Source organism: Callithrix jacchus, chromosome X, assembly GCF_049354715.1.
Source record: "Callithrix jacchus isolate 240 chromosome X, calJac240_pri, whole genome shotgun sequence".
NCBI classification, from domain to species: domain Eukaryota; kingdom Metazoa; phylum Chordata; class Mammalia; order Primates; family Cebidae; genus Callithrix; species Callithrix jacchus.
In genome coordinates, this window is record NC_133524.1 from 48,886,166 (window position 1) to 48,911,895 (window position 25,730).

At 42.8% G+C, this 25,730-nt stretch overlaps 2 protein-coding genes across 11 annotated transcripts in view; one reads left to right on the plus strand and one right to left on the minus strand.

Annotated features, from left to right (window-relative positions):
• Positions 1-17,829, minus strand: part of ZNF182 (zinc finger protein 182) — a 30,351-nt gene extending 12,522 nt beyond the window's left edge. For 2 of the 10 annotated variants that reach the window (XM_035288282.3, XM_008989222.5), the window contains exons 1-3: positions 17,719-17,829; positions 17,327-17,512; positions 16,418-16,476 (exon numbers count right to left, since the gene is read on the minus strand). In XM_035288282.3, coding sequence (XP_035144173.1) covers positions 16,418-16,432 — 15 coding nt within the window. In that variant the 5' untranslated portion in view covers positions 16,433-16,476; positions 17,327-17,512; positions 17,719-17,829. Of the gene's footprint in view, positions 1-16,417; positions 16,652-17,245; positions 17,513-17,713 lie in introns of all 10 variants that reach the window. The other 8 variants (XM_035288283.3, XM_008989225.5, XM_054250787.2 and 5 more) reach the window with 5 other exon arrangements.
• Positions 17,830-21,487: 3,658 nt separating this feature from the next.
• On the plus strand, positions 21,488-23,364 carry SPACA5 (sperm acrosome associated 5). Its single transcript, XM_002762831.6, has 4 exons — positions 21,488-21,674; positions 22,098-22,256; positions 22,997-23,075; positions 23,180-23,364. Exons 1-4 carry the CDS (start codon positions 21,530-21,532, stop codon positions 23,274-23,276), a joined length of 480 nt encoding a protein of 159 aa, XP_002762877.1. The 5' UTR covers positions 21,488-21,529; the 3' UTR covers positions 23,277-23,364.
• Positions 23,365-25,730: the final 2,366 nt, after the last annotated feature.

Genomic DNA, 25,730 nt, shown 5'->3' on the forward strand with positions numbered 1-25,730 from the left:
GTATATACACACATCTTTGTCCACTGAAAGGGCCTAGAAGTAATGATGCCCCAACAGCAATGAGCACAGCTAGTACCCAAATTTTGGTTTCTAAATATAATTATCCATTAACAGGAACAAAAGCTCCTTAGAGAAATAGGTGATTCCAGGGCTAGGGCAAGTAAAGTTAAAGAGGAAGGCCGGAACATCTGTGCCAGAAAATAAGAACATGTTCAGCTTAGAAATGAACCAAACCTATCAAAGTCTTAAAATTCCACTGTTAGGACTGATACAGTTTGGATATCTGTCCCTCCAAATCTTATGTTAAAATGTGATCCTGGTCAGATGCAGTGGCTCAAGCTTGTAATCCCAGCACTCTGAGGGGCCAAGGTGGGCAGATCACTTGAGGTCAGGTGTCCAATACCAGCCTGGCCAACATGCTGAAACCCCATCTCTGCTAAAAATACAAAAATTAGCTGGGCGTAGTGGCGCACACCTGTAATCCCAGCTACTCGGGAGGCTGAGGCACAAGAATTGCTTGAACTCAAGAAGCAGAGGTTGCAGTGAGCCTAGAGCATGCCACTGCACTCCAGCCTGGGCAACAAAGTGAAAGACTGCCTCAAAAAAAATGTGTGATCCCCAGTGTTAAAAGGGAGGGCATGGTGGGAGGTGCTTGAGTGATGGGAATGGATCCTTCATTAATGGCTTGGTGCCATTCCTTTGGTGATGAATGACTTTTTACTCTATTTGTTCAGACGAGATCCGGTTGCTAAAAAGAGTCTGGAAGAGAGATCCAAGATGGCCAATTACTAGCAGCTCAGGATTGTAGTGAAAAGCACAGAGAACAAGAGGACACCACACTTTCAGACAAATTTTTGTTGCTCGCGAACCAGGAGATTCCCAGCGGAGGAGCCCCACGGGTCGCCACCATGACTCTTGTGGCTGGCACGGCGGTTCTCGGTGCAGAGTAAACGGGACTAGGTCCCCGTTTGGTCGATGTTTGGAGCTCCGGGAAGGCAGAGTGGCCCATTCAGCTGATTGAAAAGGGGACTCAAGAGGGAAGCCAGAACAAAGATTCCTAGGCAGAAAAGCACCATGAATCTTAATGCCGCTGTTTTAGCTGGCACAGTGGGTTGCTCAGATTCAGGCGCTAGGAATCAACAAGTTGGATGTCCACTCAGAGACCTAATTTGAAAGTCCATAATTACAAAGAAGACAGGTGGATAAATTTACAATGTTGGGAAGAAATCAGTGTAAAAAGGCTGAAATACCCAAAATCAGAATGCCTCTCCCTCTACAGGGGATCACAGTTCCTCATCAACTAGGGGAACAAGGCCTGATGGAGAATGAGTGTGTTCCATTAACAGAATTAGGCTTCAGAAGGTGGATAATAAGAAACTTCTGTGAGCTAAAAGAACATGTTCTAGCCCAGTGTAAAGAAACTAAGAACCTTGAAAAAAGGTTTGATGAAATCCTAATGAGAATAGACAATTTAGAGAGGAATATAAGTGAATTAATGGAACTGAAGAATACAATACGAGAACTCCAAGAAGTATGCACAGGTTTTAACACTCGAATTGATCAAGCAGAAGAAAGGATATCAGAGGTCGAAGACCAACTTAATGAAATGAAACAAGAAGACAAGATTAGAGAAGAAAGAGTAAAAAGGAATGAGCAAAGTCTCCAAGAAATATGGGACTATGTGAAAACACCCAATTTACATTTGATAGGTGTACCTGAATGTCATGAAGAGAATGAATCCAAGCTGGAAAATATTCTTCAGGATATTATCCAGGAAAACTTTCCTAACCTAGTAAGGCAGGACAATACTCAACTCCAGGTAATACAGAGAAAAGATATTCCTCAAGTAGAGCAACCCCAAGACACATAATCGTTAGATTCACCAGGGTTGAAATAAAGGAGAAAATTCTAAGGGCAACTAGAGAGAAAGGTCAGGTTACCCATAAAGGGAAGCCTATCAGACTCACAGCAGATCTCTCAGCAGAAACCCTACAAACTAGAAGAGAGTGGGGGTCAATATTCAATATCCTCAAAGAAAAGAATTTTCAACCCAGAATCTCATATCCAGCCAAACTGAGCTTCATAAATGAAGGAAAAATAAAATTTTTCATGAACAAGCAAGCACTCAGAGATTTCACCACCACCAGGCCTGCTTTACCAGAGCTTCTGAAAGAAGCATTACACACAGAAAGGAACAATCAGTATCAGTCATCCCAAAAACTTACCAAAAGGTAAAGAGTATCTCCATAATGAAGAATCTATATCAACTAATGGGCAAAATAGCCAGATAGCATTAAATTACAACATTAAACTCACAAATATCAATATTAATCCTAAATTTAAATGGATTAAATGCCCCAGAATTAGTGGAAGCGTTCTGTAAAGCAGTATATGGGAGGGTGCAGAGCTTCCTTCCGTGGCCTCTCTGTGTGTGCTACCCTTGCAACACAGTGTGTCCACTAACCCAGAGGCTCCCTAACCCTGCCATTTGATCATTCCTGAGTTGTAGCCATCATAATAAACTAATAATCATAAGTGCTTTCCTGAGTTCTGTGAGTGGTTCTAACAAATTACTGAATCTGAAGGGTACATGGGAATCCCTGAATTTGTAGTCAACCAGGCAGAAATGCAGGTAGCCTGGGCATCTGAAGTGAAGTAGTCTTGTGGAAATGAGCCCTTAGCTTGGAGGTTCTGCACTAATTCTGGTACACACGTAGGAATTTGGGGAGGACACAATTCAGCCCAGTAACAATTTATAAAGACTTAAAGCAGCCAATACAAAAATGCTCCCAGGATTGCAAGTTCTCCTGAGACAAAAAAAAAAATCTCAGCAAAGAAACAGATGTTACAAAAAAGAGAACAAAATGGAGATTATAGAACCAAAAAATACCACAAGCAAATAAAAACTCACTGAATGAGATCAATAGTTTAGTGGTGATGACAAAGAACAGAATCAATGAAGAAAAGATCAATAGACTTTATTCAATCTGAGAAACAAGAAAAAAAATACACCGAAAAAAAAAATGAACAGACTTTCAGGAACACATGGGAGTATATCAGAAGATACAAATTCCTATCACTGCTATTCCAGAAGGAGATGAAGAAAAACAGAATGTGGTTACAAGAGTATTCGTAGAAATAATACCTGAAAACTTCTCGAATTTGGCAAAATACATAAACCTACAGATTCAAGAAGTTGACCAAATCCATAATTCATGCCAAGACATGGCAAAATTAAGGTTCTGAAAACTACAGAAACAGAAAAAATTTTGAAAGCAACCAGAAAAAAATAATGCATTACCTATAGGTAATAAATCAAAACCAAAAATAAACAACAACGACCAAAAAAAACAATTTGAATGATAGCAGATTTCTCACCAGAAACCATGGAGGCTAGAAAGAAGTGGCATAATATTTTTCAAGTGTTAAAGAAAAAACGTCTACCACCAAATCTGTATCTGGCAAATTTATCCTTCAGGAATAAAGAGGAAATTAAGATACTCTCAGGTGAAGGAAAACTAAAAGAATTTGTCTCTGGAAGACCTAGTCTTAAGAAAATGCCTAGAGGAAGTTCTTCTAACACAAGGGAAGTGATAAAAGAATGGATCTTGAAGCATCAAGAAAGAACCAGGAACAACAGAAAGAGCAGAAAAATGACCAATTCGACATTAATACATAGAGAAGAGAAAGGGAATCAGAGGAAGGAGTGGCAAGAGAAAGAATGAGAGACAAACTTCCCTAGGGACATTTAGCAAATGGTGAAGAGGAGTCCCTTCCTCTCCAGAGGGTGATTTAACCAATCGTGCTTATTTTAGTGTGTAAGATGGAGTCTCGCTCCATTGCCCAGGCTAGAGTATAGTGATACGATCTTGGCTCACTGCAACTTCTGCCTCCCAGGTTCAAGCAATTCTCCTGCTTCAGCTTCCCAAGTAGCTGGGATTATAGGCGCCCGCCACCACACCCGACTAATTTTTGTATTCTTACAAAATTTACAAGACGGGGTTTTGCCATGTTGGTCAGGCTGGTCTTGAACTCCTAACCTCAGTTGATCCACCTGTCTTGGCCTCCCAAAGTGCTGGGATTACAGGTGTAAGCCACCGTGCCCAGTCAATCATGCCCTTTTATATTCACATCTTTTTTACATTCCTGAGTAGTTTGGATTTTTATAGGGTGCAACTGTTCCATCTGCAATGAGAAAGAGTTCCATTTCTTTCATAAGACCAGCAGAAGAGCAAAAACTCCCACGATGAAACTACAATAAAAAGATACGTGAGCGCACAGCCAACCCTCCCACTGCTTGCGGAATCTGCCTGGCAGTTCAGCAGTATGGCAACTATGGTTTGTCAAAGGACCACGGTGATGATGGTAAAAAGCAGCAGAGGTGGCAGACACATATGGTGTGGTGCCTTCTGGCTGGTGCTAGGCAGCTGGAGCACACAGGTACATACCCAGGATATTGGTCCTGTGGGCAGTGTGGTATTGAGGGAATATATTCTCTTTCCAGGTCCACAAGGGGGTGTAATTTCAAAGGCAAGAACTTCCCAGCACCATAACCTTGCCCCCCACTCCATCCGGGATCTTAAAGGTCTTTGTTTTAATTTTTGCGCACGTGGGAAGAATAAAAGGTCAATCACTCCAGCAGAAGTTTAAAGGAACTCCTTTCATTGGCCAGGGGCTTGGATAAGGTGGGAATTCCTCCCAGGTTAAAAGTGCCCTTCTTTGTCACCTCCTTAGATTCCCTCTCTGGGGTCCCCTTCCACTCAGTGTGGAAGCTGCTTTCCCTCTCCGGGATTCCATACTTGGGTCCCCTTCCACAATCCTCATGGAAGCTTTCTCTCTCTCATCTTTTTCTCTCTCTTTATCTCTGCCTAAATAAATCACTTTCTGCAAAAACTCTTTGGGGTCCTATATTTACTTGCGAACGTATTGCGCCATAGTCTCCTCTGCCATTCTTGGGTGAGTGAGAGACCACAGGCCTGGAAAAACATCCTCCTACGGGAGCTGAGTGCTCCTCTGTATCCCAAAACCCGGAAACAGTGCATCCCAAGCAAGGTGGAGAAAGCCCATTCTACCCTGTCTTTCTCACTGAATACAAGATTAGAGCTTGGACAGAGGCCAGGCACAGAGGCTCATGCCTGTAATCCCAGCACTTTGGGTGGCTAAGGCAGGTGGATCACCTGAGGTCAGGAATTTGAGACCAGCATGGACAACATGGTGAAACCCCATCTCTAATAAAAATACAAAAATCAGCCGGGTGTGGTGGCGGGTCCCTGTAATCCCAGCTACTCTGGAGGCTGAGGCAGGAGAATCACCTCAACCTGGGAGGCAGAGATTGCAGTGAGCAAAGACTACACCATTGCATTCCAGCCTGGGTGACACAGCGAGACTTGGTCTCAAAAAGAAAAAAAATTGGACAGAATCCATGAACTAGCAGTTTTATGACTCAGAAAAGTAAAAAAAAAAATAAAAGAAAAGAAAAGAACGAGTAGATTATGGGAAAAGGTCAGAATTTAAAGTGCGACTAAATGGACTCTGAGTTTGCCACTTATTCTCTGGTATCTCCTGGTCCAGGATCAAGGCATCATCAAACCAAGAATAGAGCACTGAGACACAGAGAGAGTGAGAGAGATCTCAAGAGGCAGCCCTCTAGATCTGTCTTGAAGAGTGGTCAAGAGAACGGGGCACAGTTCGGGGAAGTGTGCAGCATAGCACCATAAGTAGAGTCAGTTTTCTGTCAGAAGGAGGGACAAAGAGCCACAGGGAACCAAGAAGTACACAGGAGATCATGGAGAGGAGTTCACCCCATAAAATCATTTATCCACTCCTGGGCTCACCCTCAAGCTGTACATGGATGGATCTAATCCTACACAGAAAAGTGAACACTTTGAGAACTGAACTAAGGGACAAATCACTGCCTGTCTATGTCCCAGAATTGCCACAGGGTTGCACACAGACAGGACAGGTCTGAATGGCACTGCATAGGTTTGAAAACTGAATTGACATCGAAACCACAAACCACAGAAGGCTGATTAGAACTTGCAGCCTGAACTCAACCAGGCTGCCTGCCTATCACAAACAAAAACTTCAACTTTCTCCTCAGGATTTCAATATAACCCCATCTCATAACATCATCTTCAAAATGCCCAGGACACGATCCAAAATTACATGGTACACAAAGATCCAATCAAATCTCAATTCACATGACAGAAAACAATCAACAGACACAATCACTGAGATTACACAGACGTTGGAATTATTTGAGAAAGTCTTTAAAGTCGGTATTATAAAAATGCCCCAAGAAGTAAGGGCAAACACTCTGAGAACCAACAGAAAAATAGAAAGTTTCACCAAAGAAACAGAAGATATAAAGAAGAACCAGCCAGGCATGGTGGCTCATGCCTGTAATTCTAGCACTTTGGGAGGCCAAGGTGGGCAGATCACAAGGTCAGGAGTTTGAGACCAGCCTGGCCAATACAGTAAAACCTGTCTCTATTAAAAATTAGCACATGCCAGAATCTCTGGGACACATTTAAAGCAGTCTCTAGAGGAAAGTATATAGCAATAAGTGCCCATATGAGGAGAATGGAGAGATCCAAAATTGACACCCTATCGTCAAAATTGAAAGAGCTAGAGGAGCAAGATCAAAAAAACTCAAAACCCAGCAGAAGACAAGAAATAACTAAGATCAGAGCTGAACTGAAGGAGATTGAGACACGAAAAACCCTTCAAAAAAATCAATAAATCCAAGAGCTGGTTTTTTGAAAAGATCAACAAAATAGACCACTAGCCAGATTGATTAAAAAGAAAAGAGAGAACAACCAAATAGATGCAATAAAAAATGATAAAGGGGAAATCACCACAGATTCCACAGAAATTCAAACCAACATCAGAGAATATTACAAACAACTCTATGCACATAAACTAGTAAACCTGGAAGAAATGGATAAATTCCTGGACTCCTGTGTCCTCCCAAGCCTAAACCAGGAGGAAGCTGAAACCATGAATAGACCAATAACAAGGTCAGAAGTCGAGGCAGCAATTAAGAGCCTACCACACAAAAAAAGCCCAGGTCCAGACGGGTTCACAGCCGAATTCTACCAGACACACGAAGAGGAGCTGGTACCATTCCTTCTGAAACTATTCCAAATAATCCAAAAAGAGGGAATCCTTCCCAAATCATTTTATGAGACCAATGTCATCCTGATACCAAAACCCGGCAGAGACCCAACAAGAAAAGAAAACTTCAGGCCAATATCCATGATGAACATAGATGCAAAAATCTTCAATAAAATATTGGCAAGCCGATTGCAACAGCAAATCAAAAAACTTATTCATCATGATCAAGTAGGATTCATCCCGGGGATGCAAGGCTGGTTCAACATACACAAGTCTATAAACGTAATTCACCACATAAACAGAACCAAAAACAAAAACCACATGATTATCTCAACTGACGCAGAGAAGGCATTGGACAAAATTCAACAGCCCCTCAACAAACTCGGTAATGATGGAACATATCTCAAAGTAATAAAAGCTATTTATGACAAACCAACAGCCAATATCATACTGAATGGGCAAAAACTGGAAGCATTCCCTTTGAAATCCGGCACTAGACAAGGATGCCCTCTTTCACCACTCCTATTCAATATAGTACTGGAAGTTCTAGCCATAGCAATCAGGCAAGAAAAAGAAATAAAGGGTATTCAAATAGGAAAGGTGGAAGCCAAATTGTCTCTATTTGCAGACGACATGATAGTATACCTAGAAGACCCCATCGCCTCAGCCCAAAAACTCCTGAAACTGATAAGCAACTTCAGCAAAGTCTCAGGATATAAAATCAATGTGCAAAAATCACAAGCATTCCTATACACCAATAACAGACTTAAAGAAAGCCAAATCAAGAATGAACTGCCATTCACAATTGCTACAAAAAGAATAAAATACCTTGGAATACAACTCACAAGGAACGTAAGGGACCTCTTCAAGGAAAACTACAAACCACTGCTCAACGAAATAAGAGAGGACACAAACAGATGGAGAAACATTCCATGTTCATGGTTAGGAAGAATTAATATTGTGAAAATGGCTATACTGCCCAAAGTAATTTACAGAATCAACGCTATCCCCATCAAGCTACCATTGACTTTCTTCACAGAACTGGAAAAAACCACTATGAACTTCATATGGAACCAAAAGAGAGCCCGCATAGCCAAGTCAATTCTAAGCAAAAAGAACACAGCAGGGGGCATCACACTACTGGATTTCAAACTATACTATAAGGCTACAGTAATCAAAACAGCATGGTACTGGTACCAAAACAGAGATATAGACCAATGGAACAAAACAGAGGCATCAGAGGCAACACAACATATCTACAACCATACAATCTTTGATAGACCTGACAAAAACAAGCAATGGGGAAAGGATTCCCTGTTTAACAAATGGTGTTGGGAAAACTGGCTAGCCATGTGCAGAAAGCAGAAACTGGACCCCTTCCTGACACCTTACACTAAAATTAACTCCAGATGGATTAAAGACTTAAACATAAGACCTGGCACCATAAAAACCCTAGAAGGAAATCTAGGCAAAACCATCCAGGACATAGGAGTAGGCAAGGACTTCATGAACAAAACACCAAAAGCATTGGCAACAAAAGTCAAAATAGACAAATGGGACCTAATGAAACTCCACAGCTTCTGCATGGCAAAAGAAACAGTCACTAGAGTGAATCGGCAACCAACAGAATGGGAAAAAATTTTTGCAGTTTACCCATCTGACAAAGGGCTGATATCCAGAATTTACAAACAACTCAAACAGATTTACAGGAAAAAAACAAACAAGCCCATTCAAAATTGGGCAAAGGATATGAACAGACACTTTATGAAAGAAGACATATATGAGGCCAACAATCATATGAAAAAATGCTCATCGTCACTGGTCATCAGAGAGATGCAAATCAAAACCACATTGAGATACCATCTCACGCCAGTTAGAATGGTGATCATTAAAAAATCTGGAGACAACAGATGCTGGAGAGGATGTGGAGAAAAAGGAACACTTTTACACTGTTGGTGGGAGTGTCAATTAGTTCAACCATTGTGGAAGACAGTGTGGCGATTCCTCAAGGCCTTAGAAATAGAAATTCCATTTGACCCAGCAATCCCATTACCGGGTATATATCCAAAGGACTATAAATCGTTCTTCTATAAGGACACATGCACACGAATGTTCACTGCAGCACTGTTTAAAATAGCAAAGACCTGGAATCAACCCAAATGCCCATTGATGATAGACTGGATTGGGAAAATGTGGCACATATACACCATGGAATATTATGCAGCAATCAGAAATGATGAGTTTGTGTCGTTTGTAGGGACATGGATGAATCTGGAGAACATCATTCTCAGCAAACTGACACAAGAACAGAAAATGAAACACCGCATATTCTCACTCATAGGCGGGTGATGAAAAAATGAGAACACATGGACACAGGGAGGGGAGTACTAAGCACTGGGGTCTATGGGGGGGAAAAGGGGAGGGCCAGTGGGAGTGGGAGGTGGGGAGGGATAGCCTGGGGAGAAATGCCAAAGGTGGGTGAAGGGGAGAAAGGAAGCAAAACACACTGCCATGTGTGTACCTATGCAACTGTCTTGCATGTTCTGCACATGTACCCCAAAACCTAAAATGCAATAAAAAATTAAAAAAAAAAAATTAGCTAGGCATGGTGGTGCACACCTGTAGTCCAAGCTACTTGGGAGGTTGAGGCAGAAGAATCACTTGAACCCAGGAGGCAGTGGTTGCAGTGAATCGAGATTGCACCACTGCACTCCAGCCTGGGCAACAGAGTGAGACTCCATCTCGAAAAAAAAAAAAAAAAAGAACCAAATGAAAGTTTTGAAACTGAAAAAGATAACTGAAAAAAATCCCCACTTGATGGACTCAACACAACAGAGATAACAGAGAAAAGGGAAGTAAACTTCAAGGTAAACCAATAAAAATTACCTAATCCAAAAAATAGAAAAAACACTGCAAAAACATGAACAGATTCTGGGACCTGTGGGACAATACCAAAAGGTCCAAAATTCGTATCATCAGAGCTCCAGAAAGAGAGGAGAAAGAGGATCATACAGAAAAACATCTAGAAGAAATAATTCCTGAACACTTCCCCAAATTTGGCAAAAGACAAAAATCTGTATGTCCAAGAGGCTCAGCAAGTCCTAAACAGGATAACCCCAAAGAAATCCAGTCTCAGAAACATCATAATCAAAGTGCTGCAAACTAAGGACGAGTGAAAAACAACATGTTATTTACAGGAGAGCAACTATTTAAATGACTGTGCATTTCTCATGAGAAACCAGGGCATGTAGAAGTGGAACGGCATTGTGAAAGTTCCAAAAGAAAACAACAGTCCACTGAAAAATCTATATGCTGTAAAAATCTCCTTCAGAAATGAAGGTGAGATGAAGACATTCTCAAGGAAGGAAAACCAAGACTGTGTTGCCAGCAGACTTGTTCTGAAACAACTGCCAAAGGCAGTTCTTCACAACAGGCAATTGATACCACAAGGAAACTTAGATTGTAAACAAGGAAGACACAATATCAAAGTGGTAAAAATCTGGGTAAATAGAATAGATTATCCTTCTCTTGAGTTCTTTAAAATACATTTGACAGTTGGAAGAGAAATAACATTTTCTGGTAGAATTTTCAATGTATGCAGAAGTAATATTAATACATAAGACAAAAAAAACAAAGGGGAGAGGGAAAAGGGACTTAAAAGATGGTAACATTCACACACTCCACTTAAAGAGGTAAAATATTGATTCTAAACATATTGTGTAAACTTAAATATACACAGTAATTTGCAGGGCAATCACCAAAAAAACTATGTAACTCTGTAAATAGATATAGTAAAAAACACAACTATAGATAAATAAAAATGTAATCTAAGAAAATGTTCAAATAACCCAAAAGAAGGCAGAAAATGAGAAACAGAGAAACAAAAAGGGAGAAAAACTAGAAAACAAATAAGAAAGTGACAAATACCTAAATCCAAGTGTATCAATAATTACATTAAATGTCAATGGACTGAATGTACCAATTAAAAGAAAAGAAATTCTCAAAATGGATTTAAAAAATATTACCCAACTGTTATGGACTGACAAATTCATATACTGAATCCCCAAACCCCAATGTGACTGTATTTAGAGACTGGGCCTTTATAGAGATGATTAAGGTTAAATGAGGTCATAAGGGTGGGGCCCTAACCCAGCAGAACTGGTGTACATATAAGAGAAATGGACACCAGAGCTTGCTCTGTGTGTGAGCAGAGGAAAGGCCATGTGAGAACAAAGCAACAAGCATCTGCAAGCCAGAAAGAGTGCCTGCGGCTAAAACCAAACCAGTTAGTACCTCGATCCGGGACTTCCCAGCTTCTGGAACTATGAGAAAATTAATGTTGTTTAACCCACCCAATCTGTGGTACTTTGTTATGGCAGCCCAAACAGACTAATATACCCAGCTATGTGCTGTCTAAAAGAATAAACTGGCCAGGCGAGGTGGCTCATGCCTATAATCCCAGCACTTGGGATATCAAGGTAGGCAGACCACCTGACCTCAGGAGTTTGAGAACTGCCTGAGAGACATGGCAAAACCCCATCTCTACAAAAAATGAGCCGGTTGTGGTGGTGTACACCTGTGATCACAGCTACTTGGGAGGCTGAGGTGGGAGGATCACTTGAGCCCAGGAGGTCAAGGCTGCAGTGAGCCAAGATCATGCTACTGTACTCCAGCCTGGGTGACAGAGGGAGAATCTGGCAAAAAAAAACTTTAAATATAATAATACAGGTAGGATAAAAGTAAGAATGGAAAAAAGTATACCACTGAAATGCCAAAGAAAGGAAAACTGGAGTGACCGTATTTAAGAACAGCCAAAGTAGACCTCAGAGCCAAAACTCATCCAGGATGATTAATGACATAAGGATACAAAAATTCACCAGGTGGGCACAGTGGGGCTCATGCCTGTAATCCCAGCACTTTGGGAAGCCAAGGCGGGCAGATCACTTGAGGCTAGGAGTTCGAGACCAGCCTGGTCAACATGGCGAACCCCTGTCTCTACTAAAATACAAAAATTAGCTGGGCGTGGTGGCAGGCACCTGTAATCCCAGCTACTTGGAAGGCTGAGGCAGGAGAATCACTTGAATCCGTGAAGCAGAGGTTGCAGTGAGCAAGATTGCACCACTACACTCTAGCCTGGGTGACAGAGCAAGACTCCATCTCAAAACAAAAAAAAAACATTAATTCACCAGAAAGATACAACACTCCTAAAAGTGTATGCCTCTAACAACAGAGCTTCAAAATATATGAAGGAAAACTGATAAAATTGACAGGAAAAATAGGCAAATCTGCAATAACTGAATACTTCCTTTCTCAGTAACTCATAAAACCAGTAGACAGAAAATCAGCAAGAATATAGAAGTAAACACCATCAACCAACTGTATGCAATTAAGATATACAAAACACTCCACCATAAAACAACAGAACATACATTCTTTTCTTTTCTTTTCTTTTTTTTTGGAGACAGAGTCTCACTCTGTTGCCCAGGCTGGAGCACAGTGGTGTGATGTCAGCTCACTGCAACTTCCGCCTCCCAGGTTCAAGTGATTCTCCTGCCTCAGCCTCCCGAGCAGCTGAGACTACAGATCATAACGAATTTTTTATAATATAGAAAGATAACAGAAAAATCTCTAGGAACTTGAAAATTAAACATTATTCTTCTGAACAATATGGTGAAACCCTGTCTCCACTAAAAATACAAAAATTAGCTGGGTGTGGTGGAGGGTGCCTATAATCCCAGCTACCTGGGAGACTGAGGTAGGAGAACCTTGAACCTGGGAGGTAGAAGTGGCAGTGAGCCGAGCAGCCTGGGTGACAAATAAGACTCAGTCTCAAAAAAAAGAAAAAGAAGAAGAAGAAGGAAATTCTGCCATTTGTAACAATGGATGAACCTGGGGGACATTATGTGCTCACTCACATGCAGGAGCTTAAAAAGTTGTTCTCATAGAAGTAGAGAGTAGAACAGTGGTTACTAGAGGCAGCGAAGGGTTGGGGGGTGGGTAGCCAATGATTGGTTAACAGATACAGAAGTACAGCTGGATAGGAAGATTAAGTTCTAGCATTCTACAGCACCACAGGGTAACCATAATTAACAGCAATTTAGTGTATATTTTGAAATAGCTAGAAAAGATTTTGAATGTTCTCAATACAAAGAAATAATAAATGATACTAATTATCTTGATTTGATAATTACACATTGTAGACATTTATCAAAACATCCCAGGGTACCCCATAAATATGTATAATTAGTATGTGTCAATTTAAAATAACAAGGCCAGGCACAGTGGCTCACAGCTGTAATCCCAGCACTTTGGGAGGCCAAGACAGGCAGATCACCTGAGGTAAGGAGTTCAAGACCAGTCTGGCCAATATGGCGAAACCCCATTTCTACTAAAAATACAAAAATAAGCCAGGCATGGTGGCACACACCTGTAGTCTCAGCTACTCAGGAGGCTAAGGCAGGGGAATTGCTTGAACCTGGGAGGTGGAGGTTGCAGTGAGCTGAGATCCCACCACTGCACTCCAGCCTGCGACAGAACGAGACTCCGTCTCAAAAAAATTAAAAAACTTAAATAATAAAATAATAAAAGAAAAAAAAAGAAAGCCTCCTCAACAATTGGGGTTAGAGCAATTGAAAATTCACAGGCACCCAGCACTTTGGGAGGCCGAGGCGGGTGGATCACGAGGTCAAGAGATCAAGACCATCCTGGTCAACATGGTGAAACCCCATCTCTACTAAAAATACAAAAAATTAGCTGGGCATGGTGGTACGTGCCTGTAATCCCAGCTACCCAGGAGGCCGAGGCAGGAGAATCGCCTGAACCCAGGAGGCGGAGGTTTCGGTGAGCCAAGATCGCGCCATTACACTCCAAACTGGGTAACAAGAGCGAAACTCCGTCGCAAAAAAAAAAAAGAACATTCACAGGCAAAACAATGAACCCTGACCTAATCCTCATACCTTACGCAAAAATTAATGCAAAAGGGCTGGGAGCGGTGGCTCACGCCTGTAATCCCAGAACTTTGGGAAGCCAAGGCAGGTGGATCACCTGAGATCAGGAGTTTGAGACCAGCCTGGCCAACACGGTGAAACCCCGTCTCTACTAAGAATATAAAAATTAGCCAGGTGTGGTGGGGCATGCTTGTAATCCCAGCTATTCAGGAAACTAAAGTGGGAGAATCACTTGAACCAGGGAGGTGGAGGTTGCAGTGAGCTGAGATCACCCTACTGCACTCTAGCCCGGGCAACAGAGAGAGACTCCATCTCAAAAAATAATAATAATAATAATGTAAAAGGAATCATCTAAATGTAAAATCTAAAACTATAAAATTATAGAATAGGAGAAAATCTTCATGACCTTGGGTTAGGCAAAGTTCATAGACATGACACCAAGGGCATGATCCACAAATAAATGATTCATAAATTGGAAATTTTCCAAATTAAAAATTCTTGCTCTGCAAACAACATTATGAGAAGAAAAGGACAAACAATACACTTGGAGAAAACATTTACAAACCATATATCTGACTAAAGATATATAAAGAACTCTGAAAACTCAACAATAAGAAAATCCAATTGAAAAATGGGCAGAAACTTTTGAATAGACACTCATCAGGAGGACAGACAAAAAGTAAATAAGCATATATAATGATGCTTAACATCTTTAACAATTAAGGAAATGCAAATTAAAATCATTATGAGATAAATGACTAAATAAAAAATACTGACAATACAAAGTACTGACAAAAATATGGAACAACTGGAACTCATACATTGCTGGGAGAAATGAAAACGGTTCAACCACGCTAGAAAATAATTTGGCAGATTCCTAAAAAGTTAAACATACCCTTACCATATGACCCAGTAATCCATTATTTACTCCACAGAAATGAAAACCAATGTTCACACAAAACCCTGTGCATGATTGTTTAAAGTAGCTCTACTCATAACTGCGCAAAACTGGAAATACCCCAAATATGTCTTTCAACAGGTGAATGGATAGATACACTGTGGTACATTTATACCATGGACTACTATTCAGCAATAACAAAGAAACAACTACTGACACACACAGCTTGGATAAATCTCCAGGGAATTATGCTGAGTGGAAACAAACAAAAGAAACAACCTGAAAAGGTCACATATCGTATGATCCATTTATATCATATTCTTGAAATGACAAAATTCCCAAAATGGAGAACAGATTTGTAGCTGCCAAGAGTTTAGGAATGAGTATGGGGGAGGAAGGGCAGTGGCTGTGGCTATAAAGGACAACTTGATGGATCCTTGCAATGATGGGGCTATTCTGTGCTTGACCGTATCAATGTCAATATCCTGATTTTGATATTGTACTATGGTTTTGCAGGATGTTATCATTGGGGGAATCTAGGAAAAGAGTACACGGGATTTCTCTGTATTATTGTTTCAATTGCATGTAAATCAATCATCTCAAAAAGAAAAGGTTACATAACACATGACACCCCACTTACATGACATTCTTGAAAAGACAAAACTATAGTGACACAGAACAGACCTGTCGCTGCCTGAGGTTACAGGTTGGGGAGGATATGACTATTAACAGAAGTAGCATAAAGGAGTTTTTTGGGGTGATGAAACGCCATCTATTCTATAGATTAGTTATACCAATCTAACAGAAAAATCAATTACACTGTATGTCAAATTAAAAAATACAAATGCTTAAAGTGAAAGGAAAAGATGGTGGGCTACTGCAGGTATGTGAAAAATGTTTGTCGCTTGGGCAAAAGAGAATTCAAAGTCCAACTAAGAAAACTACTTCAGGAAAATCATTGGAAAGACAAGCAGGTTTCCTAAGAGATTTCATTCCCAAGTTACATTTTGACATGATGTCTCCCGCTCACTGAAGAAAGCTGTAGGACATATCTGCAGGGAAGCATTTATCACCAGGCTGTAGTTGAGGACAATTCCACTATCCACATGAAAACCCAGCAAAGAAATCCCTTTAAACACAATTCCAGGCAATCTTGACTTGCCCTGAAGGCTCAGTGTGCTCTCTCCTGATGAGTAAGCTGAGCCAAGGTACTGGTTATGTTTCCCTCTGGCTACCAGAAGGCTCAAAGAGAAACTGACAGCCCAACATTAATATCTGTTACGCCCTAAGTCCTGTACGCTTCTACATTCTAACTTGGCCTTGATCTGCTATCTCTTATTTTGCCTGATCCTAATCCTTATTTACAAATACTTTCCTATTTTGTGGCAGGGATTTCCACATATTTCATCACACCCACAGTAAAATAGAGGGATGAAAAAACAGACAACATACTTACCTGGGGTTTGGCCATTTCCTGCTCTTCTTGGGAAAAAGCAGAGATATGTGATGGCTGAGCTGGAACAAGTGGAGAAGAGCAGAGCATATGAAAATACCCCATCAGACTTTCAGTGCCCAGAATTAGCTGCCTAGCTATCCCCTCACATCAGCTGGCCATGAAATCGCTCTGTGGAAGAGTTTGGGCAACCATGTGGTTTTAACAGTCTGTGTATTCTTCACTCTTCATGTGAACCTTGAACACAAAAGGTTTTATATACACATGTATTAAATTGTGTACTGACCCAGAAATTGTATTTCTAGGTATTTTCCTTAAGGAAATAATTTATCATCATGTATCATAATTTCTCTGTACATACCCACGTTTCGGCATTGGTTTTAATAATGCCAAACTAAAACGATCCTCTAATACCCATAATGGATTAAGAACGAAATATAAAAGATAAAATGCTACAAAGCTGTTAAAAACGTTATGTGGAGCTGCATAGTATCTATGCATTTTGTGATATGTATCTCAACTAATCATTTTTTAAAGGTGTACAAAAAAAATTTTATCCTGAATTAAACTTCTAAATGAAAACAAAGTAGGTTATAAAACTGCGGGAATCCATTTTAAAGCTATATGTTAAATGTTTAAAAGGGATACTCCTATACACCCCAAAAATGTCTAACAATGAACGGGGAGGAATTAGTTCCTTTTGATTTTCTTTTCTTCTATTTCTGAATTAATCTATAATTCAAATGTTATTTGTTAAATGCCAAAAACTACACTCTAAAACTATTACTCCAATTACATTTAAGCCCCATCTCCCTCAGACCCCGCACCTACCCCTCTTCCCAGGCCCCCAAATCTGGGCGAGGCCCAGGGTCAGGTGAGACCTTGCAGGTGCCTCTTCTTCCTTCTGCTCACCTCACCGGGGCCGCCTTGCCCAGGAGCCGGAAAAAGACCTTCGGGTGCAGGTTCACTTCGGCCGGAGCATTCACACCAGACCCCCACCTCGGGGCTTGGGCAAGGAGAGAGGGTAGAGGGAGGAGCGGGGCACGTCTAAAGAGGGTCCTGAGGGATGCGCATGAACCCTTAGCGCAGGTCACTGTGCTGGAAAATGTGTAAAAGTCAAAGTTTAATAAGCCCCATTCAATCCTGCTTAGCCCCCATAACTTTGTTCACCAGCAAGCCCCTAGAACCTCGTCCACTGACCTCTCGGTCCCCCATCACTCAACCCCCAACCCCCACTTCACTCATCTCGCAGAACTCCCCATCACTCAGCCCACGACCCCTAGCACTTGCCCCCTCAACCTCACTCTTTCGACAACAGATTTTCTGCTCGCTGAGGAGAAGACCGCTACAAAACCTGGCCCCAAGAAGCACTTCCGCTTCGGGACCGACTCTTTGGCACCGCAGCCTAAAGGGCTGCAGCGGTCGGTTCTGCGCACGCTCAGTGGAGCCTTTGAGACGCTCATCCGCCAATAGTCAACATGGGGCCGCGGCGCAGGCGCAGAGGGAAGGTAGCTGTGCTGGTGACGTCACTGCTTGAAGCGAGATGGCCGAGTTCACCGTGTCTTTTGGCTTCTGGGACGACGTCGCTGAGCAAGTGTTTACTTAGTTCTGCAGAGGCCAGCCTTCCTAAGACTTCGGACACCGATTTTCTTATGGCAGGGCAGGGAGGATAAGTGACCAACTAAGGAAAAGATTCTAGCAGGTGGCAATTTCTCACTTTGAACTTGCAGGGCAGCAACAGGGTTGCAGGTGTAAATGAACGGGAAGACAGGGTGCGTGGCTAAATTGCTCTGCGTGCACAGAGTAGGAGGTAGCGAAAAGCCACTGGCTTTATCCAGTGGCCAGGACTGGGAGTTTACGTTGTAGCGTTTGAAGGACGGTAGATGGGTATGCACACAAACAAGCTGAAAAATAAACTGCGATGTGAGACGCACACACCAGGGGTGAAGGGGTGCATTAAGTGATGGCTAACAGTTTGCTTTTTCTGGAGTAGACGGCGTCAGTGTGTTGGGAGTATAGTGGGTGTAGGCAGGGGCCAGGTGTTTTAGGACCTCCTTGGCCAGGGAGCTCATATTTCATTTTGGACATAAGGGGAAACCATAAGAAGGATCCGATTTGTAAAGACCAGTCTGAAGAAATCTAGCATTATATACTAACGTTAAAAATACACATATATTGAGCTGGGTGCAGTGGCGCACGCCTGTAATCCCAGCACTTTGGAAGGCCGAGATAGGCGGATCACCTAAGGTCAGGAGTTCAAGACCAGCCTAGCCAACATGGTGAAACGCCGTCTCTACTAAAAATACCAAAGATTAGCCGGGCATGGTAGCATGCATCTGTGATCACAGCTACTCAGGAAGCTGAGGGACAAGAATCGCTTGAACTCAGGAGGTGGAGTTTGCAGTGAGCCGAGATCACACCACTTCACTCTAATCTGGGCGACCCAGTAAGACTGCATCTCAAAAAAAAAAAAAAAAAAAGGAAAGCTTCCTAGCAGACAAGACAAAGAAAGAAAGCAAGAAAGGAACTCACATCTCTTGCTCCCTGATGCATCAGCACCTCCTGGATATATGACTTATCCACTCTCTCAATGCATTAGGAGGTAGAAAATAGCAAGGGCTGGACCTTTACGGCCCATCACAGTCTCACCCCTAAGCATCATCTCCAACCACCTTGTACGCACGCACCTACACAAAGGAGGAAATCCTTTAGGGTTGGTAGGATTGGGGGGCAGATGAGCCAGTGATACAGCCCCTCAGAAACTATCCCAGGGCCCACAGTGTGCATGCACAAGTTATGAGGCTAGCTTTGCTGCTGCAGAGCCAGGACCGGCACTCTCTGTCCTGGACATCCTCTACCATCAGTCCCTACAGGTCGGACCTCCTCATACAGTAGCCTAAGCAGCAGGTGGCTAGGTGAAGGAGTGTGAGAAGCTGACAGGTGGCTGGTCCCACCACAGAATCTGCACGATATGACACTGTCACCCAAAGACAATGAGAGAAGCCCCCATGTGGCTAGTGAGTTATCATTACAATTGATCTTAAGATACATTTTATCAAGACCACAAAAGTCTTGCCAATTGTGAGCAGTCATTTTGGACCAGACCCAGACGGTGAAGTTGACAGAGCAACAGCACAGAAGGAGCCAGGTCTTTGGTGACCTTGGAGCCACCACACTAGTCCTGGATTACCTGCCTCCAAAAGAGGAATCCACTTCCCTCCTCTTGAAGCTACTGGTATTTGTGGTGGGGTTGGTGTGTGCAGCCAAATCAAATCCTGAGCAATCCATCAGCCTTCTGTGTTGGCCAATGTGAGTGTCACGAACAGGAGACACATGGGACTGGTGGGCAAGGGGCATGAATAACAGTGACTGACAGGCAAATTGGGAGCAAATGAGGGCAAACAGAAGCAAAGGGCAATGGAATGGAGGTGAATGAGCACCATTGTGGAGTGAATGTGGATCAAAGTGAGGGAATGACTATGCATTCAATTATGAATGAATTTGAGATTATGATGAGATTAAGTAAATGATTGGAAATGAGCCACAATCTAAGCAGAAAAAAAGGTGAAAGTGGGAGCAGACTCTGCATGAATAGAACAACTAAAGAGGGTGAATGTGAGTGGAGGTGATATGAATACTAAGGATTAGCATGTGAAGGAATGGTGATTTTATGAGGCACAAGATGAATGAAGAGGGAATTTAGGGGTACAGTCAGAGTGAATGGGGGTAATGTGGGACAGAAAGAGAAGAATGGGGTGCAGGAGGGACAGCATAAAAGAGTGGAGATGAATATGTGGTAGAATGTGAAGCAGGCCGAGTTTGAGTGCAGATGCTATAAGGGAGGGTGACTAGAGATGACTGGGATTAGATGGGGGTAATACAGGGTAGTCTGCCCAGGAACGTTGGGGTACAGGGATCCCACTGGGAATCGGCAAATGTGAATGAGCTGAAGAGTGCGCATGAATGGAGGCGATGTTGGGCAGAGTGAGAGGGAATGAAAGTGAAGAGCAGAGGATGGCTGAAGGTGGGTATTGTGAGGCAGAGAGTGGATGAAGACAACATGGCCTCGGGTGAGTAAAGCGAGGAAACACGGGGAGCCCGATGTGAGCAAAAGTAACGAATTTGAGGCATAGTGTGACAGAATGCAAGTACGGGGAGGCAGAATGGCAGGCCTGAATTAGGAGCAGAATATGAGCAAGAAGAGGGTGATAGGGGTTACAATGGGAAAGGATTTAAACGAATGAGGCAGTGAGAGGCAGAGTGAGAGTAAATGGAGACAATGAAGAGAAAACTCAGAAAAAACAGTGACCAAACATAGACTAAGTATATGTGGGTAACTTGAGCTAGTGTTTGGGAGTAATAGGGACAGAGATCCAGGAAATAGGGGTGTTCCAGGGACAGCATCTGAGAGAATAGAGGTGAAGGAGGGGCAGAAAGGGAGAGAATCGGGGAGTTAACAAGGCCCCAAGTCAATGAACGAAGCTGAAGGCTGGGCCAGATGTGAATAAGCGGCAGTCATTTGATGCAGAGCCAGGAAATAGAGGTGAAGATAGGAAATGAATCTGAGCGAGAGTGAGTAGGATGAAGAAGGAATATGACATGAGAGAATTTGGGTAATGCTAAGTAGATGGGGAATTGCGATAATATGAGGCCCGGTGTGGGTGAATATAAGTGGCTGAGAGGCAGTGTAAGTGAATGCGGGAACAAAAGACAGAATGAGAATGAAGTCGAAAAAGCAGTCAAGCATAAGAATCTGTATGTAATATGCCATTTGTAATATGAAATGTGGGGCACATCCCAGTAAATTAGGATGGAACAGCACTTTAAGTGCAGAGAGGTGAACAAACTACCAAGGATGAGTGCTATGGTTTGAATGTGTCCCTTCCAAAATTCAGATGTCAGAGACTTCATCCCCAATGCAACAGGGGTGGGAGGTGGGGCCTTTAATTTCCAGCGCAACAGTGTTGCGAGGCATTTAGGTTTCTGTGTTCCGTGTTCCAGAATCTACGACTTAGACATTTGCTCATAGAGCCCAGAATTCCAGATCACCCCTAATTCCGAACACCACAGGGTGAGTCTGGAGCGAGTCACCTGGGAGGGCTTACAGGGGCCATAATGCAGGCCTGGGGCACTGTGGTAGTGACCTTGGCCATACTGATGGTTGTCACTGTGGATGCCAAGATTTATGAACGCTGCGAGCTGGCTGCAAGACTGGAGAGGGCAGGGCTGAACGGCTACAAAGGCTACAGTGTTGGAGACTGTGAGAATCCAGTTGCCCCAAATCCTGCCCATACCCTAAGCCACTCACCACATTCATACCCAGGCCCCCCCTTGTCCTTTATCACCTCTCCAGGTCAGGGCATGATCCCTTCAGTCACTCACTCACTGACTGTGCTGAGTAGTTTAACTAACTCTAATGTCTCCACCATTATTGCCTTCGCAACCATCACCTCCATCTCTGCCGTCAACATGATCACTACAATCAGTATCATCACTGCTGTTACCACCGTGAATACCATCACTACCGCCATCCGTGATCCCTCACCAGAATCACCAACATCACCACAGCAAAGATCACCACCCTCACAACTGAGATGATAACCATCCCTGTCCTCCCCTGATCCTATCCTTCCCTATTCCCAGGCTCTATACCTATTTCTTGCCTCTCTTCTCCCTGCTCCAGGGCTGTGCATGGCTCACCATGAGAGTGGTTTTGACACCACCTTCGTGGACCACAATCCTGATGGCAGCAGTGAATATGGCATTTTCCAACTGAATTCTGCCTGGTGGTGTGACAATGGCATTACACCCACCAAGAACCTCTGCCACATGGATTGTCATGGTAAGTCAGCACTGGGGACACACTGAAGCCCTGCCGGGCCCTACTCTCCCACACATGGAGGACAAGGTTGTTTAAGCCATAATCTCCTGCAACAAGAGAAAAATGATGAGAAAAGGAGAAAAGTTACCTAAGCTGTTAGAGACACCATCCTGTATCCCTACCCAGACTATACTGAGGGGTTGTTTAAGACAGAAGAGCTCAGAGCTCCCAATTCTCACACAGAGTGGACCCTGCAGTTTTCTTAGACTCAGGAAAGAGGAAACTTACCTCCATGTGGACTAGAGACAGAGACTGTCCTAATTTGGGGTTGAGGTTACCCATGCCCTGAGAGAAGAAGCAGATGTGTGGTTCTAGAGACAGAATCACCTTCATGCCAAAATGGTGGCTGAGCTTGTCCAAGACAGGAAAAAATGGAGACTGAGGTTATTTAGGGCCAGCTCAAATAGAGGTTGGGGTTGTCCAGGGCCAGATAGCATGGAGGTTGGGGCTATTCATGACTAGACAACATGACAAGATCATCCAGGATCAAACAACATGAGTTAAGGTTGTATAGAACCAGCTAACATGGTGACTGAGATCATTCACAACCAGCTGACAAGAGAATCTATGTCACCTGGAATCAGCCAACATTGTGGTTGAGGTTCTTCAGGCCCCAAGGAACCCAAAACCCCTGGGCCCTCCATTCACTGTTACCCTATCCCCAATGCACCAGATCACCATGTCCTTCTCTTCCCCTTTAGACCTGCTCAATCGCCATATCCTAGATGACATCATGTGTGCCAAGAAGATCGTGTCCTCACAGAACGGGCTGTCTGCCTGGTAAGTTCATGGGGATGGCCTGGACCATGGGCAGCCCGGGATGGTGTCACTGCCACCCCATCAACCTGTCCACTTCATCCTCTCTCTTTTCTTTCATTTCCCAGGACTTCTTGGAGGCGGCACTGTTCTGGCCATGATTTATCTCAATGGCTCAAGGGGTGTGCTATGCAAGTGAAAACTGACCCAAAAAATTATCCATGACTCAGGTTCGAAGAGACAGGTTTTATTTCCTTTTCATTCCTTTCTCTTGAACATTTAATAAAGGATAGTATCTATAAACAATGCAAAAGATACACTGATGCCTGACTCTCTTCATTTATTCAATGCCTGGAGGTACCCTCATTCCATCACTTCCTCCATACATTCAAAGCTCTAATTAAGAAATACCAGATCACTCAGGGTGGGGCAGGAAGGAATGACAGTGTGGTGAATCAAGAGCATATGTTCTCCTGGGTTCAAAAACCATCTCTACCACTGTTGCCTTGGAAGAGATACTGAATTTCTCTGTGCGTCAGTTTCTTCACGTGTTAAATAAGGATGATAATGATAGTAACTACTTGATGGGGTTATTGGAAGGATTAAACGAATTAATATTTGCAAAATGTATAAAGTGCTTGGTACATAAGACAGTTATAGGTTTGGGGATAGAGGAGTGGGAAGGGAGAGATGAAAATTGGCTTCCCTTAAAAAGAATCACTCTCAGTTCAGGTCACTACAGGGTCTTTATTTAAGACAGACGTAGTCTCTTCAGGGACAATGAATCCAATAGGATTGTGCTTACACAGGAAGCTCAGTGGGAATTAGGAGTTAAAGGTACATTTTTCCCACATTCTCCCACATTAACACCATTCTCCCAGTCCCCACACCCTTTTTCATGATCAAAGTCTGAAGTTTCAAGTGACAGAGTAGGAATGTAGGCTAAACATTCAATGGACACACACGGTAATAATTTCTTCTTACAGAATGCCTGAGTTTCAGTTTGTGTCTTGAGCCCAGAATTTAGGAATTTGAACTTGCCATTCTTTGCAATGGCCAGCACCTTTGGAAGCAGCCACTCCCATTAGGAAGCAGTCCCTCATGTTCTTTGTACTCTTCGGTTGAGGTGGTTACTCAAGTACCTGAGGCCTTCAAGTGTTCATTTCAACCAAGATAATCACAGATGATCATGAAAACAGCTGGCTGCCACCGCATGCCAAGGAATGCTGGAGCCCCCTTCCTTACTGCCAGCTGGATTTCATCTACCTTCAGCCCCATCCAGCCTAGGTAATCAAATCTCACATCTCCCTGTGGGTCCATAAGGGTGCTAGCATTTTGGGTACTGATTTCTTATTGTTTTTTTTTCTTTTGTTTTGTTTTGTTTTTTGAGAGAGTCTCGCTCTTTCACCCAGGCTGGAGTGCAATGGCTCACTGCAACCTCCACCTCCCGGGTTCAACCAATTCTCCTGCCTCAGCCTCCTGAGTAGCTGAGATTACAGGCACCCACTGCCACACCCAGCTAATTTTTGTATGTTTAGTAGTTTTACCATGTATATATCATAGTTTTACCATGCTGGGCAGGCTAGTTTTGAACTCCTGGCCTCAGGCAATCCACCCACCTCAGCCTCCCAAAGTGCTGTGATTACAGGTGTGAGCCACCACACTCAGCCTAAAATATATTTTTAATTATTATTCCTCTAGTGGCTATCTTTAAATCTGTAACTTCCTATCATTTGATAAACCCTTTTGTTCCTGTATGGCACTTAGTCTCCATTATGACAAAATAGAGATTCTTAATAATAGTAGATTTTGTTAATTTTTCTATGAGAGTTTGGTATTAAATCTGGAGACATATTTTCCATGTATCATTTCAAGGACTATGCTTATTTGATTAATTTAATTGGGTTTCCCTTAATACCTGTGCCTAGATGTATGGTGAGGTTTGCCTTCCAATTGACAGCATTTATGTCTTCAAGGCCTCAAAAGGCGCCTCTCTAGCTGGTTATCAGCTTGCCAGACTTTTAGAAAGAAGAATAATAAACCACACTCTACCCTGTGAATACAGCTTTGTCAGAAGCAGGCTTCTGGTGTGATTGAGGTTTCTTTCAAGTTTACATACCAGTATGAAAGAAATTCCATGTACATTTCTTTCCTACACTCTGAGCTTGAGGAAAAAAAGTTGCTCTTATAGAAATTGGAATGGGAAAGTAAAATAAATATAAGTGACTTTGATTGTTTAAGAAAAATTCTTTAGGCCGGGTGCAGTGTCTCATGCCTGTAATCCCAGCATTTTGGGAAGCCAAGACAGGCTGATCACCTGAGGTCAGGAGTTAAAGACCAGCCTGACAAATATGGAGAAAGCCCATCTCTACTAAAAATACAAAATTAGCTGGGCGTTGTGGCACATGCCTGTAATTCCAGCCTCTCGGGAGGAACCCGGGAGGCAGAGGTTGCAGTGAGCTGAGATCATGCACTCAAGCCTGGGCAACAAGAGCAAAACTCAATCTCAAAAAAAAAGAAAGAAAGAAAGAAAAATACTTTAAAATTGGAGAGAGGCTGGGCACAGTGGCTCATGCCTCTAATCCAAGCACTCTGGGAGGCCAAGGTAGGTGGATTATTTGAAGTCAGGAGTTCAAGACCAGCCTGGCCAACATGACAAAACTGTCTCTACTAATAATA